Raw genomic sequence first — 20771 nt, 5'->3', positions numbered from 1 at the left:
CCTCCAAGATGGGCAACACAGAACTAAACCTCTGGGCCTTAACTTCCCTGAGTGTTGTTATTCTTTGGTGATTGTTTCTACCCCTCCCCGCCTTAATTTTAGGAGGAACCAAAATAGTGACATCTGCATTGAGTGAGTTAATAGAATATAAAACAGTTCACAAAAGTCTAAAATTAAAATCACTTTTTAGATATGAGTGAAATTTCTTTATAAGTTGTTGGGAAATCCTTACTTTTGTCTAATATAGTAAAAGTAGTTGGCAACAGTAATTACATATATATTTTATAGTTCACAGAAAGAACTAATACTCTGTATTCTGCCTGGAAATCTTCTAACCAGCAGTTTTACTTAGCTCCAAAACGATTTATAGTTGCCCTTCATAATCACAGATGCCCAGCAGTATTTGTCCATATCTTTCTTATGAATAACATTCTGCTTGAAGTCTAGTTGTTTGTGTATTTGTCTTTTCTCTCCTGCAGATTGCTGAGTCTTCAAGAATAAGAACAAGAGCTTATTCATGTCTGTATCTTCCACAGGGCTAGTGTTTTATTAGGTACTAGATGTTTAATAAAGTATTTAATGAATTTATTAGGGGGAGAATAGCATTCCAAATTGCCAAATTGTTAGTGGGATTTGTGTGAAATTATTTTATTTTACTTGAACCTTTTGAAAGTTATTAATTCAAAAGTAACGTGGATCACATTCCACACATTCTTTACTCCTGCCTGCTTCCCTGCTACTCTTTCATCTTTCCTACTCTTCTGGCCTGGAGCCTGGTCCATTAAGGTATTTGAGCAATCAGACCATCTGTTCCTTGACAAATGGGAGAGTTTCTACCTTGAATTCTCCCTCTGGATTTTAGGTACTAGGGGAATTCTATCCTTATTTTTTATTTTTTGAAGTGAGGTCTCTTTGTCACCCAGACTGGACCGCAGTGGCACAATCATACCTCACCCCAGCCTCAAGCTCCTGGGCTCAGGTGATCTTTCCACTTCAGCCTCCCTAGTAGTTGGGACTGCACGTGTATGCTACCATGCCTGGCTAATTTTTTTATTTTTTTTGTAGAGATGAGGTCTTACTCTGTTGCTCAGGTTGGTCTTGAACTCCTGGGCTAAAGTGTTCTCCCACCTCGGCCTCCCAAAAAGCTGGGATTACAGGTGTGAGCACCGTGTTCGGCCTCTGTTCTTGTTGTATATCAGTTTTGGAACATTCTTTATCATGTATATTCCCATGAGATTGTGTTAAAATAAAAATCAAGTCAACACATTTGAGTACCTCAGTTTTTTTGCCCATAACCTGGGAATTATACTACCCAAGACTTGTGTGTATGAAATGAGATAAAGAATGTTAAAAGTGGCTAGTTTGACATGGTTAGCTTATGAATAGGACAAAGATAAGGAAGTCATCCAAACCTGGACTTGGCTTATGGATACACAATTTTCTTTTCATACATTTTGGCCAAGACCTTTTAAAAGCAGTGTTTACAAAAACTAAAGGAAAACGAGCTCAAGTTACAAAAGCACAGGATCAGACAAATTTTTAGAGTGCCCACTCTTTACCATCATGTGACTAAATGATGGTAAATCAGTTTAACTGCACTTGCTTTTTGCTTTGTAAGTTTTCCCACTCATCTTGTCTGGCTGGAGGCTGATGTCACTAGTTGATTATTAGCCTGGCTAGCGCCCACATTACCACCTTGAAGTGAATGTAATCACAAGATCAGAGGCTTTTGTGTCTCACACAGCACCCTATTCGTGGCTGCTTAGGCCCCGAGGCCTTTGCTTCTTGGTTCCTGGTCCTTCTCAGCATTTGTTGTTGTTGCTAACAACTGCTTGTGATTCTAGGCTTTATTTTAAACCTACTGAATCAGAATCTGTGAAGATGGAGTGTATTAATGAGTATTAACTAATTCCCCATACTGAATCTTGATGACTCTGATGCAGGCAGATTTGGGACTAGATCACTGAGCTTGTCCCTTTAACCACACTGGAGCTGACATGAGGATTTTACTTCATTTGCAGAATAACATGAGTGTGGCCGCTGAGCCCAGTATGTTGCATGGGGTGGGTAACCCGTGTCTCCCTACTCCTGCCAACCAGTCTAGTTCCTGAGTGGCTAAAACTGATCACAGCTCCTTAGGCCTTTTGGAAATTGAGGCTTTGTGACACAGGGCCATCAAATACGTTTCACATGAAGTATTTGCTCCTTCCTGTGCCCATGTCAGACATTGGGATCTAGTACAACCCTCTTTCCCATTAAGCTCAGCTGAAGCACAGTTTTTTGAGAAGGGAGGGAAGGTGTTAGTACTATGTTGAGTGTTTCACATCTTTCTCCAGGCATAGATGAAAATGGGTGATTTCCCAGAGCCTAATCACTGCTCTGTTTCTTCCCACAACACAGAAGCAGGTCAGCCCTCCTACAAAGTTTGAAACTGGACTTCCTCGGGCTCCAGCCAACCATTTCTTCACCAAATTCTACCTTTCTTTTCCAACAGTATGTGGGCCTTTAAATTTTTGAGAACTTCACAACCCAGGCAGCTCCTGGCTCCTCTTTCCATGGCTGACCCGTCTTCATTGTCATCCCTCCTGACCTCAGGTCAGCTGTGCTGAGCCTCCACCCAGGCCACTGTCATGGATTCCTGATGATAGGCTTAGGGGTGGGGGTTGGTTGAATGCCTTAGCTCCACTAAGTTGTTGACAATCTGTTGGAATGGCTGTATCCTTGTTTGCTTCCTTCCTGCAGTTCCCTTTCTGTAAATGCTACAGTTCATGAGCAAATATTTTAAGTGTCTATCTGGAGAAAATATACTTGGTATTACTCATAAATGGAAAGGGAATATACAGAAGAGGCAGAATATTGTTTTAGATTGACCTCATTATCATCATTACCAGTAAATATGTCAAATTGCTACTTTGGGTAGGATACTGGGAGACAGAAACCAAAGACTTCAGGTTTATCCACAATGTATTTAAAGTGATAACTAGTAGGACAAGGCAGTTAATATTAGATGCTAGCTGAGGCATATGGAAAGAAATAAAGGCTGCAGGACACCAGGTCTAGACTTTGTGGACTGCACTCGCTGGAAGCAATTCTTTGAAGGAGGTGAAACCTACCTTGGGTCACAGAGAAAGAACAGGATTCAGAAATAGTGATTTTCAAACTCAAAAATATAAAAACCCAGCTCTGATGTTGAAGTAAGAGTGAAGGCCTCAACCTGCCTGTCTGGCATCCCCACTCCCTGAGGTCACCCCTGAGGGTTCCACTGAGTCCATATATAGAACATACCATAGGGATGAAGCATACCAAGGGCCTACTAAATTAAAGGAATGGTGTGAGGAAAGACTCAGAGCAAGGAGCCCAACTCAAGGAAGGCAGGTGGCAATGCACATGAGTGGGCAAGTCTTTGTATAGGGAATCAGGAGTGATGTTGGGCAGTAGAATGTATTCTTTCCTGGACAGAATGACTACTCAGTTCCAACTGATGTTATGTGGAAATGAAGATCCTATGTAGACATTCAGCCTGAAGTACAGATTTCCAAGCTGATACCATCTAGGAAATCTTTAAAAAACATCACTCAGGTCACCCAGGTCAAATAAAACAGCTGTAGGACACACCCAGACCCCAGGCCACTGTTTTGCCACCTTTGGTGTGGAGACATGAATGTGTAATATGTCAGTGAGGAGCCCTCCAGTGTGACTGAAGGGACATAAGTTTGAAGAGAGTAGGAAATGAGGCTAAAGGTCTGTTTAGGGCCAAGAATGAGAAGGACTCTGGCTGCACCTTGCTGGGGAATCTGAAATCTGTTCTTTAGGCTGGGTTACTACTGAGGGTTCTTTGAGGAGTACAGCACCGGTCTGATCTGCTTTGGGAAGATAATCGTGGTGACCACTGAGGAATATACTAGAGTGGTCACAGTCAAGGCACAGGAATCATTAGGTAAAGCTATTTGATAGATGGTTCAATTTAAGGGATTGGTTTGCAAAAGAGGCAGTGTGAAATTTTTGTGAGTTTAATTGTCAATCTGTTACCCAGAATTTGTCCAGCTATACATTTGTCTCACTGGATAGCTTCTAGCCTATCACTTTTGCTTCAGTCAGAATGGGGGGGGGGGTGTGATAAAATATGCATAGTATAAAGTTGCCATTTGAATCATTTTTAAGTGCATGATCCAGTGGCATTGAATAGGTTCATATTGTTGTGCAGCCATCACCCCTGCTATTGTTGGGATGTTTGTCCCCCTAAACCTCATGTTGAAATCTGATCCACAATGTTGGAGGTGGGACCAAATATTAAGGAGGTATTTGGGTCTTGTAGGTGGATCCCTCATGAATGGCTTGGTGCTGTCCTTGAGGTAGAGTGAGTTTACACTCTGTTAGTTCCTGTGAGAGCTGGTTGTTAAAAAGAACTTGCCACCTTCCCCTTTGCTCTCTCTTGCTTCCTCTTGTCATGTGATCTCTGCACAAACCAGCTCCCCTTCTCCTTCCACCATGAGTTGAAGCAGCCTGAGACCCTAAGCAGAAGTAAATGCTGGTGCCATGCTTCTTGTATAGCCTGTAGAGCTGTGAACCAAATTAACTCTTTTCTTTGTAAATTACCCAGCCTCAGGTATTCCTTTATAGAAACCTAAATATAAGACAAAATGTAACACGTAGGCAACTACCATAATCTCTAGAACTTTTCATCATTACAAACTGAAACCGTGTACCCATTCGGCAGTAACTCCCCATTAGCCCCTCCCTCTGCCTTGGGTAACCTCTATTTTACTTGTCTTATATAAGTAGAATCATACAATATTTGTCTTTTTGTGTCTACTTATTTCCCTTAAATAATAGCATAATTTTATAAATTATATTTTTGTGATTTGAAGTTAGAGTCTTTGAATGAGACTGTGAAGCTAATAAATATTTGAAACCACAGACTATTTCTCAGATGGTAACCTTTCTCAAGGTTCAGCCTTGCTTCTTGGATCCTTCATCAGGGACATTTATTTTATGACCTGTTTACTTCTCCATCTCTAAAACATTAATCAGAGAGCTTAATAAATGTATGAAGCTAAGAAATAACAGACCAGGCTAATTCCTGATGTCACTCATGCATTGCTTTGGTAGGGTTGTGGACAAAAGTATATATTTTTGAGGCCACATCTCTCTCTGGGAGTTTGTATTGGTGCTGAAGGTAAGTTTCAGAGTTTCCTGGAGTAAATGTTCTCCATCGATACTAGCAGCCAAGGCCTGAGAGCCTGGTATTCCCTGAAGACTCAGATTTTAGATCTGCTTGCCTCAAATGCTGGCAGTACTTGCTTTCTTGTGTGGAGGAAGAGTGCAATTAAATTTTGAATTTTTGGCTTGAAATTGCTGTATACATACATATACATACATATGTATGAATATATACTATGTATATGTGTGTATATATAATTTGTATACATTTACAGGATATGGTGCAGTTTTGTTACGTAATGTAATGTGTGGTGGTGAAGTCTGGGGTTTTAGTGTGTCTTTCATCCAAATAATGTATATTGTACCTATTAAGTAATTTTTCATTATCCATTCTCCTACCCTTCTGAGACTTCAGTGTCTGTTATTCCATACTCTGTCCATGTGTATACATTATTTAGCTTCCACTTGTAAGTGAGCACATGCAGTATTTGACCTTCTATTTCTGAGTTGTTTCACTTAAGATAAACGTTTTAATAAAGAACATAAATGGAGCATTTGCCCATTTACCTCACGTGAATATTTTAAGTGAATTCCACAAAAGAAAAAATTTGTCCTTAGTTTTAATGTAACTTTTCTGAAAAGAATAGTCAAGGTTTTTTTTTTAGAATTCTAGGTATGGGAAATTAGAATCTAGGTGTGGTTTATCTGCACAATTGTCAAAAACCTTGTTTTACTGATGTTAATAACTAAATATTCGGGGCCTCTCAAGGATGGAAGGGAAGGGATGTTAGAAGTCATTACGTTCTACCTCTAAGCCTCACTATTCTGGCCCCAGAGATTGTTAGAAAATTTCAAGCTGCTATGGGTGATGAATGTAGCATAATGAACAATTTGTAATAGATGTTCATTAAAAAAGTCAGAATAGTGACTGTTAATATTACAATGAAGTGTGTCCACAAGAGAATGATCAGGATGGTAAGAGGACTTAAACCAGGAACTGGGATTGTGACCACAGAGGAGAAACATTTCAGAAAGATGGGCAGGATACATGTCATTAACTCTGGACTACTGTCAAATAGTTGAAGAATTGGATGTTTTATGTGATGCTAAGAACACAAAAGCTACTATGGATGATTGTAGCTTCATATTAATAAGAACTTTCTAAGATATAGCTTAATATTAAATTTAAGCAGCCTGCATCGAAACGTAGGGGAGATTCTATTCCTCATAGTTAATGACATAACTGTAATAAAATTCTTAATTACAAATAACGTCTATCCCATTTTACAGATGGCCTTGTGGGTTGAGACTGTTTTGTTCACAAGACTGATGGGTGCCTGCCATTTACTAGACTTTTACTGATTTTTGATGAAATAAATTATTATGTTTTAAACACTAGATTTGCATTTGTCCCGCTACCAACTTGCATTGGGTAATATATGCATCTGACCTTCTTTAGCATGTGCATTTTTTTCTTGAAAAAATATTAGTTGTATCTAAAAATGTCCTTGCCCATTTTTTTGTTCTTTGTTTATCTCATGGATTGTTGTAAAATGCTTACATTCAGTGTCAGCATATTAGTTGTAACCTTTTATTGCTATTGATATCTATAAGTACGTTAAGTAAATCTTCATTTTGCTGACCTCTTTGAGGATGCGTGGCATCAGCAGATTCTCTCTTTCACTGGACAGGTGAGAGATTAGCAGGATCAAGTCAATTTTTCCTTTTTGCTTTGTTTCCTTCAGAACAGCAAGATTCATTGTTTAGCAAAAGGGAAACTGTTAAATGGCAGAATTTGTCTTGGTGGTAATGGTTTAAAGAGTGCATGTAAATTATACATCTTGTTTGTACAGGGTCTGATAGGTTCTAGTGTAGGGGATTTTTTTGTAAAACGCTCTTTTAGTAAGATGTTCATTTTGACTAAACCTGATTAAGAGCATAATAATTAATAGCACTAGAGTTTTTCAGTATAAAAATTGGCTAATTTGAGGTGGCAGCTTCTTCTTCCCTTCTGAGCTTAGTGAGGCAGCTTTGCGAGATGGATTTCCAGTGTTAGTAAAGGAATGAGTCTTCCGGGCCCTTCACTGACAAGTTCCTGGGGTAATTTTTTCATCTGCTAACTCTTTGAAGGTGGTCAACAGGATTGTGGATCTGTGTGACCCAGAGTAAACCATTTCAGACCTGCCAGGGTATGGAGAAGTTGAAGGAGGCATGTGAGAGTAAATGTAATTGAAGTTTTCTAAAGTGTAGTTGCAGATTCCCTTCCAAAGCAGGGCAGGTGGGTGTTGGTGGTGGGGACTTGAGGGCTGTTTCCCCTTGTAAATGCTTTTCTTTCATTACTTCTGACCATTTCCCTTTTCTGTACTTTATAGGAAACTGGGTCTCTTGCAGAATCTACGGATGAGTCTGAGGTAAGGTGGTGATTCAGGAGCCTTGGGATTTATAGTTAACCATGTTATTATCTTGAGCTTGCTCTCTTTTGCTAAATGCAACATTCCCAGGAGCTGAGCAGCAGTGGGGAGTGTGGCGTGGGGGTGATGGGGAAGGGGTTCAGCAGGGCTTTGAGCCTTGGAGAAGAGCATATGAGTTGCCTTTAACTTAAAACTTAAAACATAAACTTTAACTTAAAACTTAAAACATAAACATGAAAAGGAACAGAAGGTTTTCTCTTCATCTTGACAGTATTTTAACCTAAAGCATTTTGGCAGTGGGAGAATTAGTACAGTTTTAAAAACTAATCTCAACACTTTAAAAATCTGTTTTTTAAATATGCCCTGTAGATTTTACAGTACTTATTCTTTATTTGTTCTTTTAATGAATGTGACATGTTTATTGGTGTAATTTCTGAATCATTGAAATTAGAGTTTGCCTTAAAAGCCGTTAGGAACTTAAGTTGTGTTAAAGATAGTATTTTAGGGAGAATAAAGTAATATATAAGGGAGGACTTTAAAAAAATTTTCCTTGTAAGACTGTGCATAAGAAATATTAAATAACTTTAAGCATAGTACAAATTAATTAATTAGATAGCAATTTTATAGATAGACTATTTAAGAAGTACATTTTATTCTTTTGATAGTTTATTTAGCTCAGAGGAATGAACACAAGTATCTCATAACCTACTGGAAGTAAACATCAATGTGACTCTAGCCACAATAATCTATTAAATTTGGGTTGATATTGCATGTAGTTTTAATGTGAACTTGTTACTTTTTTAGGGAAAAAGTGGGCTTATGAATATTCCTTTAGAGAACATCTTATCTATGAGGCCATTGGGTAGTTGGGGTTTCTAACATTTTCACTACTAAGGACTCCCATTACAATGGGGCTCTAGGTAAGACATTTCTGAGTTTGTTTATCGATAGAGTATAATTATAATTTTCTAGTAAAGTACCGAGTAACATTTTAGATCACCTTTCTTATTTTTGGAAATCTCTGGGTAACTTAGAACCTGTGTTCTTAGATACTCTGGTACACAAGTCTACAGTGTTAGAGCTCTGTCCAGGAATTTCATTTTACAGGTGAGAAGGGTGTTGGCAGCCACCTAAATCTAAATCTTTTGACACATCCTCCAGATACTAGGAGATCAACAAGGAGAGCAAATAAAAGCACACATATCCCAGGCCTCCAGTATAATTAGGAAACGGAGTACTATAGACTTTAATATAAGTGGGGAAGGAAACATCCAAAGCCTGTGGAGCTGACTCTGGAGTTGACACGAGCTGAGAGTCAGATGGAGACAGGAAGAGAAAAGAGTGCAGCTTAGTCCTGCAGTGGCAGAATACAGATAAAAATCACCCTTAGTGAGAGGTGGCCTCACCCTGAGCTGGGAAATTTGAAAACAGACCTGAGACATGGTGCATTTGGGGAGTTTAAAGAAAGAGATTTGAAGGTACATGGGGCCAGAGGTGACAGTGTTGGGTAGTGCTACTGGGAGAGATGGAGGAGGCATCCCTTAGAGGCTTTGTGGTGAAGGGGAAAAGACAAAGCTGAGGATATCAAGGGTGCCCAGAAACAATGAGCATCATGAGATCAGAACACTTATCTATTCCTCTCTCCCACAACCAAAATGTGGAAACCTAGTAAATCACTCAGATACCTCACTGCTTCATGGTAGCGTCTCCTGTTGCTGTCCAGGAAAATCCAAGATATTTGAAAAATGAATTGAAAAGACAGCTAACATCTATACAAAGCTACTTTAAGAAGAAAAGAGAAAGCGAGAATCAGAATTTTCAACAGCAGAAAACAGTAACAACACCCTATCATGAGCTGAATGTTGTAAGTCTTCTGATCTCATGATGCTCTTTGTCTTTGAACATGCATTTGCAGATATGATAAAGTACCTTAAGTCAGAAATGAAAAAAAAAACTCAGATTAGAAATGGACCAAAAAACTAGGAAGGTAGAGAATGAAAGCTGGCCAGACTGAGGAAAGAAATGGAAGGAAAAGGTAGTTATCTTAAAGTTAAGGAAACAGACCCAATGGGTAGCCTGACTATCTAGTGTCATACAGCTGGTTATTGAGAGAAATGGTTTCCAATTCTGGGCTCTTTCCATTGTTTTACCCTTTAGCTCTGGTGCCTTCTGCTTGGGGTGGTGCTAAATGACTGGAGTTGCGTCCCTAGGTTTGTATCTTGATGAAACTTCATACCTTTTGTATGATCTGGGCATAGCACTCACTTCCTCTGTTCTTCAGTTTCCTCATGTGAAAAATGGGCATTATTGCTTGCCTTGTATAGTTACTGTGAGGATAAGACTAATGTTTGTACTGGATCTTATATAGTGCCTGACACATGTGGCACACTCTGTAAATATTAGGGATCCTCAACTTGTATATTAGATATTGTGATGGTAGCTCATTTACCAGCTTGGGTCTTCATCCTGAGGGCTGGGAGAGACTCCTTACTGCTCCATGAAAGTGGCTACTCTCCCAGGTGGTACTGATTCTAGTACCAGCGAAGTACTCAGGAGAAGTTTTTCTTGGGTTTCTTTACTCAGTTTGAATTACTTTCCAATTCCACTTCAGTTTCATTAGTGATATTTTGAGACACCTGTTTTTGAGAGGAGAACTATGACAGGAAGACCATTTGCATGGTTCTTGTGGAAGTCCTATGAAAGAATATCCCTTCCTCTTCTTCTTCTATCTCTTCTTCTTATTAAGTTTTGTACCTGTTGATCATTACAAAAACAGTGTAGAAAATAGTGCTTGGCACTTGGTTGCTTCTTAGGTATGTTAATTGGCCCTGTGACTTGGCTATGATGATTGCTTGATTTAACTTGTAAAACTACCCAGATGGTAAGTGGGTTTGGATCTAGTAGTTGGACTCCAAAACCAGAGCTCCTAACCTCTAATTAAACTACCTGTGACTTCACTGTAACTCTCTAATTTTTTGCCAGACTCTTCTATGTACATTTAAAGAACTGGACAGGGTTTAAAAAAAACCTTCCCTGGAATGTTGCCATGTATAAAATATTTTGGGCAATATTACAGATTCTGACTTGTTCAACTTGTAGGAAAAGATGCCAATTTCTGAATTACTTTCTATTCTGGAAAATAGAGAATAGCCTTGTTAATTTATATGTAATATTAATTGTTTAATAAAATTCTTGTTTTGCCATAAGATGTATAATGTTATTATAACATAATTATAACATAATTACTTATAAAATAAATAATGTTATTTATAGGTTAGACCTTCCAAAAGTACATCAATATTTCTGTGCAGAAATTTAGTTGTAAGGGTGTTCATTGCTTTGCTTATAATACAAAAACTTGAAACAGGTTGAATATTCAGAAATAAGGAATTGCGTTAAAAAAGACCTATCCATATAATCCATATAATGGATTATTATTCTGTCACTAACATGATTAATGATATTAATATTTAGATACAGAAATTATTCACATATCTTTATTTCATATTATTTTCATAATTGAAAAAACTTTTTGCACAAATGTTATTAAGAGCAGGGATTGGCAGACTTTTTCTGTAAAGGTCTAGGTTGTAAACATTTAAAGCTTTGCAGACAAAGAGACAGTATTGTGGATATTATGCAGATATGTGACTATATAAATGTGTAAGCACCTTTTTGGGCAGTACAAAAACAGATGTCTGATTAGATTTGGTTCACAGGCTGTAGGTTTTCAGTTCCTGATTTAGACTATATTTCTTTACACCTCCCAAAATCCACATATAAGCACAGAAAAAAGGATATAATACCATATTATCACTTAGTCATGTGGTTTTTATTTATTTCCTATCATTATCTGCCTTTATTTTCTAAGTTCTCCATAACAAGTATGTATGGCTCATATATTAAGCAGAACAATAAAAATGTTTTTAACAAAATTTATTCATTTCTATACATATTATAGATGTCTTCTGTGTTGATATTACAGAACTTTTGGGTTGCAAAGCTGTGGAACCCAGAATAAAGCAACATGTCCTTCCTTGCCCAATCACAAGGCGATAGGGGAAAAATTTAGTTTACTTCTTAGCCACTTTTTTTGTATCCAAGATGTTCTATAAGGCCAAAATTGCTTTTACTCTAATACCCTTTTTTTTTTTGGATTTTTAAAAAAGGTTTTATTTTGAGCTGAGGCGGAAGGATCGCCGGAGCCCAGCAGGTTGAGGCTGCAGTGACTGGGAGCGGCCACTGTACTCCAGTCTGGGCGACAGAGTGAGACTCTAACTCAAAAAAAAAAAAAAAAGGTTTTATTTTGAGAACTGGGATTCACATGCAGTTGTAAGAAATAATACTGAGAGATTCTATATACTCTTCCCCTACTTCCCAGAAGGTAACATCTTATATAACTCTATTTACAGTTTCATACCAGGAAATTGATATTGGTACAATCCACAGACCTTATTTGGATTTCATCAGTATTACATGCACTCATTTGTGTGTTGTATTTAGTTTTGTGCAGTTTTATCTTGTGAAGAAGATTCAGGTAACCACCACTGCAGTAAAGATACAAGACGGTTTTGTCACAAGATTCCCTTTGCTACTCTTTTGTGTGGTCACAGTCAGCTCCCCACCCCTGTTCCCCTAACCCCTAGCAACACTAATCTGTTCTACATCTCTATAATTTTGTCATTTTATGCATGTTAGATGAATGCAACCATATGTGTTTACCTTTTGATATTGTCTTTTAATCTCACTCTGCCAGTCTTTTAAATGGTGTGGTTAGACCATTTTATGTTTAAAGTAATTATTGATATGTTAGGATATCAATCTAACATATCAATCTTTTGGGTTTTTTTTCTATTTTTCATCTCTTATTTCTCTTTTTCGTCTCTTCTCTGAGTACTTGAACATTTTTTAGGATTCCATCTTGATTTATTTGTAGTATTATTGAGTTACTTTGTACAGTTTTCTTAGTGGCTGCTCTAGGTGTTAAAAAAATAAACACACACATGCACACACACATATGCACACACACAGAGATAAATTATTACAGTTTACTGGTGTCCACAACATTTTGTCACTTCTAGTCAAGTGTAGAAATCTCAATTCCATTTAGGTCCTTTTATCCTCCTTGCATTTTAAGTGCAGTTGTTTAGATATTTACTTTACATATATTGAGCACCACATCAGTAGGTATTAAACTTTTTGCTTCACATATTATCTAACAAATTTATTAAAAGAAGGATAATCTATTATATTACCCCTTTTTTCCACCCATTTCTATATTTTCCTCTCCGTTTTGAAGTTCTAACCTTCTTCTGTTATCTTGTATCTTCTATCCTATATTCTGTTTCTTTCTGTTTAGAAAACTTCCTTTAGCTCTTCTATAGGGACAGATTTGGAAGTGACAAATTCTCTAAGTTTTGTTTTTTTTTTTTTAAATCTGAGAATGTCTTTATTACTCCTTGTTCTTTAAGAGTGTTTTCATCAGTTATAGTATGCATGGTCAACAATTCTTTTGAGAACATAAGTGGTGCTATGCCACTTCCTTCAGGTCTATCTCATTTTAAATGAGAAATCCATAGTCATTTGAATGGGTGTTCCCTCATAGTTAATGTGCTGTGTTTCCCTGACCGCTTTCAGTATCTTTTTTTTTTTTTTTTTACTTTGCTTTTCGTAAACTTGGTTATGATGTCTCTTGGCATGGATTTCTTTGTTATTTTATTTGGAATTTGCCCAGCTTCTTGGATCTGTAGTTTTATGCCCTTCACCAAATTTGTAAATTTTTCAGCCTTTGTTCCATTATTTCTCCAAATGTTCTTTCAGTCTCTCTCTCTCTCTCTCTTCTTGTGGAACTCTAATAATATGAGTGGTAGCCCATTTGTTATTCTTCCACAGACCCCTGAGGTTCTGTTCATTTTGTTTAAGTCTTTTTCTCTCTCATTCAGAGGGGAGATATTCTATTGGTCTATCCTGAGGTTTGTTGGTTCCATCTCTGTCATCTCTACTCTGCTATTGAGTCTATCCAGCTAGTTATTTCTATTGGTTATTGTATGTTCCAGCTCTAAAATTTTTGTTTTTTTAAATAAATTCTATTTATTTGCTGAGATGTCCAATTGTTTTATTTGCTTCAAAATAATTTTGCTTGTTGAAACATTTTTCTAATGGCTGTTTTAAAATCTTTGTCAGATTATTCAAACATCTGATTTATCTTTATGATGTGCTTTTTAATTCAAAATAATATTTAAATCAGGAATCAATTACTTCATTATTTACTCTGCATTACATGTTGTGCTGGGTACCTTACATGGATTATGTCATTTAATATGGACCACGATCCTATTAGGTAGTAGAGTAGACAGGAGCTGGCTATGCTGAAGTAACAAGCAGTTGCAAAATTGTAGTGGCTTAACACAGCACATTTATTTTGGAGTAGAATCAGTGTAGGGAATGGAAATTGAGGCATCAGCAATACAAAAATGTCATCCTTTTCTGTGGAGTCTTTCCTATTTATGGAACACGAACGATGTGCTGTGGAATACATTGGTCATAGAACTGAAAACTAAAGTAACTCTGCTTCATGGAGATATGTATTTTTAAAAAATCCTGCTTACTCTAAATAGGTTCCTGGCATATTATATATTTAGAAGTATATCCCACTTTTCTCAGAAGAGTTTAGAGTATTATACAAAAAACTCTGCAATAGAAGCATCAAATTGTTAACCTAACATTTCAAGATTACAATTGAAAAGCAAAGAGAAGAAAAAGAAGAAAATGCATCAGGCTAAAGAGGAGTGTCAAGGAAAGAGAAGAGCAGCAAATAGGAACTGGAATGTTTTTAGGTCTGCTTTATGCTACGTGAGGGTTCCAGTAACCTTTTGCAATTAGTGGATGCAATTGAATAGCTAAACTAAGGCTTATTCTGCCTATACTGTGTTCCATTGCAGAAAAGATTGCATACACATTGCACTACCCAGTGCACAAACCAAGGCATATAATAGCAGGACAGTTGATTAGTGTCACCTCTGTTTTTATAATTTTTTTATCATTATTAATAAGCCTGTCTCCTAGATGTCCATTTAGATCTTGTTTAGTTCTTCCGAATACCACAGTTAGGAGGCCTTGAATGTGTTAGATATATGAATTTTAAAAAAGACAAGTGGACTAACAAATAGCTGAAACTGTTTAAAATAAACCTGTATGGTATTTATGTTGAATGATTAATTAATTTTAAAATAAAATGCAACTTCCAGGTGCATCAGCCACCAGGAGAGTTCTTTTCCAGTTTTGTTAAAATGAAAATCAGTCATTGTGAGAAATCAGGAAATAGCTTTTTAAATCAGAAAATGCATCACACAAAAAATCATTTCTTTATGTCACCTGGTGGGTAGAACATTATGAATCATTTATTGAAACTTAAATTGATTCTTTTCATGTATTAATTTTAATAAACAAATTTGTAGCAACTAGTAACTAAAATGGAAATGTGCCCTGTTATGAGATTGATTGCTAAGAAAAATGGAGCATGAGATTATAGTGTTATATCCTTCCAGATAACCCTTGGATTACAGACTTGTTCTTTCATTTAATGAGCTATTAATATTAACAGGTTCTGCTGATTATTGCATCATTCAGGCATGGATAAACATTCCCTTTGAAGCATATATTATAAAAATTATATATTTGGAAACTCAGTAGAAATGTTCTAGATGCCAGATTTTTGAATCTGTATTTTTGCATTTGTTAGAGATTGAAAAGATGAGCATTCTGGTATGCTGTATCTTTGAACAGAATTTATAATTTCACTGCCTAGAAGAAAAAATTATTTTAGGTAGTCTAACATTGACTGATTGATTATTTTATTCATTCAACAAATATTTATTGAATATTTTTATGTTCTGGATGTTTGCCCTTAGGATATACCAGTATTTGATGAGGAAGGTAGACAATCAAGAAAACACCTAAATATACACTATGTCAAGAAGTTATAAGTGTTGTAGATAAAAAAAATAACACTGGGTAGGGGTATACGAAGTGGGCTGGGTAGTTAGGAAGGCCTCTCTGATAGGGTGACACTTGAGTAAATATTTGAGGGACAAGTCTCAAGGGAAAAGGAAGAACACATACAATGCCTGGAAGTGGGATGTGAGTGTGGCTGGAGCAGAGTAGTATGCAATGATGTCAGAGAAGTAATGGGTAGCTAAGAATGTAGCACCTGTAGGTCAGTTTATGGACTCTGGTTTTTACTGTGAGTAAGCTGGAAAGCCATTATTTGTTTTAGTAAGATCACTCTGATGCTATTTTGAAAAAAGACTGAGGGGGATGAGTGGAGGGGATAGACTGATTGGGAGGTTTTGGTAGAACTCTGGGTAGAGGTGATGAAGAATTTAAAGGTTTTTGGTTGTTTTGTTTTGTTTTGTTTTGGGGTTGAGGGTCTCACTCTGTCACCCAGGCTAGAGTGCATGGCATGATTATAGCTTACCATAGCCTCGACCTTCTGGGCTTAGGCTATTCTTCTGCTACTTGGGAGGCTGAGGCAGAGGATCGCCTCTAACCAGAGGTAGTGGTAGGCCCTACTGGAATGGGCTCAAGAGACTGAGTTTGCAAAATGTCTTCGTTGCCCTCAGAAATTCTTGTGTTCTGTATTACAAATGGTGGACTCTAGAATGCTCTTAAGGGACACATTTGTTGAGTGACTGTTAAAGGAAATAATGTATATTTAGCACCTTGGCTGGCATTAAAAGGTATTCAGAATATGTGCTACTGTTGCTACTGCTGCTATTTTATTTATTTATTTTTCTAGGTCTATGCCAGGCAGTTTCATGAGGGCAGGACCCCTGTTCCAGTACGTAGCAGAGCTGCTTGTGAGTGAATGAATGAATTGATTTTATGAATCGTCTGAACAGTTATGCAAAGCTGACATTGTGTCCTTATTTTGGAGATGGTGAAACTAGGACTTTGAGAGTGCCCTTCTTTTGTCAAACAGAAACAAGGACCAGCCCTGGCCTCTTGACTCAAACTGAGAACTATTTTATCCCATGCTGTGTCCTCAAAATTACCATGATTTAATTTAAGAATAAGCAAATGAGAAGTATTTTATTTAGCTTTGGGTTTGACTCAGGTTGTTCAACTCCACAGTTCACCATCATATTTATCCTCTTTGATCCTTATATTATTCTCAGTAGCAGGCAGAAGAATGGTCCCTGAAAGATACCTACATCCTAATCCATGGGACCTGCGAATATGTTGTATTACATAGCAAGAGGGAATTAAGGTTGGCAGTCGACTGATTTTAAGAGAGGGAGATTACTTTGGATTACCTGGGCAGGACCAGTGTAGACACAAGGGTCTTTATAAATGGAAGAGGGCAGCAGGAGTGAAGGTCAGCTTTGCGATGTGGGAAGGTTCACTCAACCTGCCTTTGCTGGCTTTGAAGGTGGAGGAGGGTCCCATAGCTGAGGAATGTAGGCGCCTTCCAGAAGCTGTAAAAGGCAACGAAAGGAACTCTGTGCTAGAACCTCCAGAGAAATGCGACACTGCTGACATCCTGATTTAGCTCAGTGCCGTCTGTGTCGGACATCTAACCTACATCACTGTAAGATAACAAATTTGTGTTGTTTCAAGCTGCTAAGTTTGTGGTCATTTTTAACAGCAGTTATAGGAAACCAATGCAGTAAATAATTTGATTGGATGGCCTTATGTCCTTAGCACTTTTTATTAGGCTTTATTCTTCAGAGTTTTGGGAGTCAAATATATCCAGCAAGGGAAAACATACAGAAAATAGTTGTAATGAAACCACTGAAACTGTCAGGAGCTGTATTTATAAAAATGCATATCTTTTCTGATGATTGTTCAAGAATGTGTTTAAGTGATCATTTCACTTGACAATTAGGGCCTGGTTCAATGCTGTCAGGGCTTTAAGGCATTCTTTTTTTCTGCAGGCTCGAGAAATGCTGTAATAGATGTAAATAGCACAAAGATTTCTTTCATCCATGAGCTATTTCAGTTACAGTGCAGCTGTTTTTAAATATAGAGATTCACAGACATCCATGTCATCACAGTTCTTTACTTTAGAATATGACTATTTACCCCAAAGACCTCAGTGGATTAAGTAAGTCTCTCAGAATAGTATCCGAGAGGGATGAGAGTAGGGAAACCTCTGATAGAGCTTAAGGTTTTAGTCTGTTGTCATCATTTCCATCACCAGTGATTGGGCAGTTTTGAGGGATTTGGCCTGTGATGGGCTACTTTCAGTCTTTACAAGAATCCAGGAAAGGCTCGTGGTTTAGTGAGTAGGAGATGATAGCATTTCCTCTTACTTTACTAAAATAAGATTCACACTTGGATATGTTTGAAAATACATTTGTAATGATGTGCTAAAATCAAAAGTAATATGGCTTCATTTTTTTGCAAGTAGTTTAAAACAAAGAGATAATTAGATTAGACGTTACTGTTTGTTCAATTTTATGTTCTGGTGATGTGATAGGAGGTAAACTCAGAAGGGAGGATATGAGTTCTATAGTTTAAACTTGGGGCTGTAACACACATAACGGTAATATTTTTAGTATCTGATGTTCACTGGATATTATCAGATACTAAGCTTTGAGCTTTGTGTACATTTATTGCATTTAATTCTTACAAAAATCCTCTGAGGTACATGTTATCATTCCCCTTTCAAAAAAGACAAGGTAACTGAGGCTTTAAGTAACTGGTCCAGTGTACATGGGCTGCATGTGGTAGAATTGGCATAGGAAAACTTTTAGTTTCTTTTGCAACCGTCTGGCTACTTGATTATGAATTCTAGTAGGATTTTGAATAGTTCCCTTTCCCTTCCTCCTTCCTCCCATCTCTTTCCTTTTTTCTTTTTTTTTTTTTAGTTGGAGTCTCACTCTGTCGCCCAGACTGGAGTGCAGTGACCACTCCTGGCCACTGCAGCCTCGACCTGCTGGGCTCCGGTGATCCTTCCACCTCAGCCTTCCAAGTAGCTGGAACTACAGGCGCACGCTACCATGCCCGGCTGATTTTTGATTTATTGTAGAGATGAGGTCTCACCAAGTTGCCCAGGCGGGTCTCGAACCCTCAGGCTCAGGCAATCCACTTACCTTGGCCTCCCAAAGCGCGGGATTACAGGCTGAGCCACCAAGCCCAGCTCCTTTTTTTTTTTTTTAATGCCGTATCTCTTAGAGCATCGTTTGGATTTTTTTTTTTTTTTTTTTTGAGTTGGAGTCTCACTCTGTCGCCCAGACTGGAGTGGAGTGGCTGTTCCCGGCCACTGCAGCTTCGACCTGCTGGGCTCCGGCTATCCTTCCGCCTCAGCCTTCCGAGTAGCCGGAATTACAGGCATGCGCTACCACGCCCGGTTGATTTTTTTTGATTTATTGTAGAGATGAGGTCTCACTGCCCAGGCGGGTCTCGAACCCGCGGGCTCAGGATTTTTAAAAATATTTGAATGCTTTCTCCAAAAATGCATTTCAATGTGGGAATTTGTGCAGTGACTCTTCCAATCCTTTGTGTAGTGCTTTTTGGGTAAATTCACAGGGGAGGCAGCTCCCAGGAGGTCTTCGCCTATTGGTAGGGGTAGGGTAGGAGGAGGAGGTGGAGTGAACGCTGCTGGCCAGTCCTCACTCCTGTCCAACAGGTTTGCTGTTGCCTGTTTAGGTAGTAAATAGGCAGCGAAATCGCCAATCCCTGAGCCCTGGCCACTCCCCTTTCGGGGGGGGGTTTCTCTTCGGATGCTAATTTCTGGAATACCTCTTTCCTCTCATTTTTGTTATATCTTCAGGGCTGATTTGAGGGGAGGGGACCAGCAGCCCAGAGAAGCAATTTGTGTGGAAGAAACTGTGTTTTCTTCTTTCCATGATCATGTCATTTTGAAATGTGACCATACCAACAGTGATCCATGTTTTCCATTTTTTTACTTTTTTGCCTTGGCTAAAATTCCTAAATTGGTTTAGAAAAAAGCAAACATGATAGCTGCTACCTGTGGTTTTTTTTTCCCTGCTGATGATGAGAATGTTTCTCTTACTTTATTGTTCAGTATTATGTTGGCTTCTGATTTCAAAAATTCTTGGCTCTTTGGGAAAGAAACCTTTTTATTTACTGAAAGCTATTTTTTTAAAAAAACACAAACAAACATTGAGCTTTATGCTGTCTGCAGTGTCAAGGTGATCCTATGATTTTTCTTCTTTAACCAATCAAGTGATGAAGTCAGGTTTCTTAATATTCAGTCTTTGGAGTTTTGCAATATTTGATCTTAAATTTTTTTTTTAAAGATGTGGGGTACAATTCAGAAATGTTTTCCATTAATATATGCTGGGTTTGATTTATGATATTCAGAATTTTTACACTTAAGTTCCTACATGAGATGACTGAAATATATATATAGTTTTATTTTTTTCTTTGGGAGTTTTGGTACTGGGGTTTGCCAGCTTTTCAAAATAAATTGGAAGTTTTTATATTTCCCTGTTAGGGGATAATTTAAATAACTTGCCAGTGTTCTATTCTTTGAAGGTTTTTATTTTTTATTTATTTATTTTTTGAGTTGGAGTCTCACTCTGTCGCCTAGACTGGAGTGCAGTGTCCACTCCCTGCCACTGCAGCCTCGACCTGCTGGGCTCTGGCGTTCCTTCCGCTTCAGCCTTTCAAGTAACTGGAACTACAGGCGCGCGCTACCACACCCGGCTAATTTTTTGATTTGTTGTAGAGATGAGGTCTCACCAAGTTGCCCAGGAGGGTCTCGAACTCATGGGCTCAGGCAATCCACTCATCTCAGCCTCCCAAGGCGCGGGATTACAGGCTGAGCCACCGAGCCCAGCTCTTTGAAGGTTTTTTAACAGAACGTGCTGCTAAAACATGCTGCTGAAACAATCTGGGCCAGGCACCTTTCTGCAGGAGATAGTACTTTGATGACTTTTATTCTCATTTTTGTGGTTATCTTATTCTATTTGTTTTTAAAAAATATAAATGTGTGGACTTATTAATGTTTTTGTTTCCCGGTTTATTAATTCATTTTTGCTTTTACTTTTATTAGTTTTCTCTGGTCCCCTGCAGTTCCATCTTCCTGCTGTCAGGGTTCCTTTAGTCCTGCAGCGCTTAAGGCTGGGGCTCCCAGACCATGGATAGTGCATTGTCCAGGTGTTAGGTATTTACTTTAAAGCCTCTGCTTGTGAAAGAAAGATGTAAAAAGATAGTGGCCAGGGCTAAAAG

At 38.0% G+C, this 20771-nt stretch overlaps 1 protein-coding gene across 1 annotated transcript in view; it reads left to right on the top strand.

Moving 5' to 3' along the window:
* The window catches only part of LOC103276889 (vacuolar protein sorting-associated protein 41 homolog), a 74964-nt gene that overhangs the window by 2906 nt on the left and 51287 nt on the right, over positions 1 to 20771 (top strand). Inside the window, exon 2 of the mRNA XM_021707138.1 lies at positions 7533 to 7571. Within this exon, the coding sequence (XP_021562813.1) occupies positions 7533 to 7571 (39 nt within the window). The remainder of the gene's footprint in view (positions 1 to 7532; positions 7572 to 20771) is intronic.

The sequence above is a fragment of the Carlito syrichta genome, unplaced genomic scaffold (genome assembly GCF_000164805.1).
Source record: "Carlito syrichta isolate Samal-C Ts95f unplaced genomic scaffold, Tarsius_syrichta-2.0.1 Scaffold316399, whole genome shotgun sequence".
NCBI lineage: Eukaryota > Metazoa > Chordata > Mammalia > Primates > Tarsiidae > Carlito > Carlito syrichta.
This window is presented reverse-complemented; position numbering and strand designations above follow the sequence as displayed.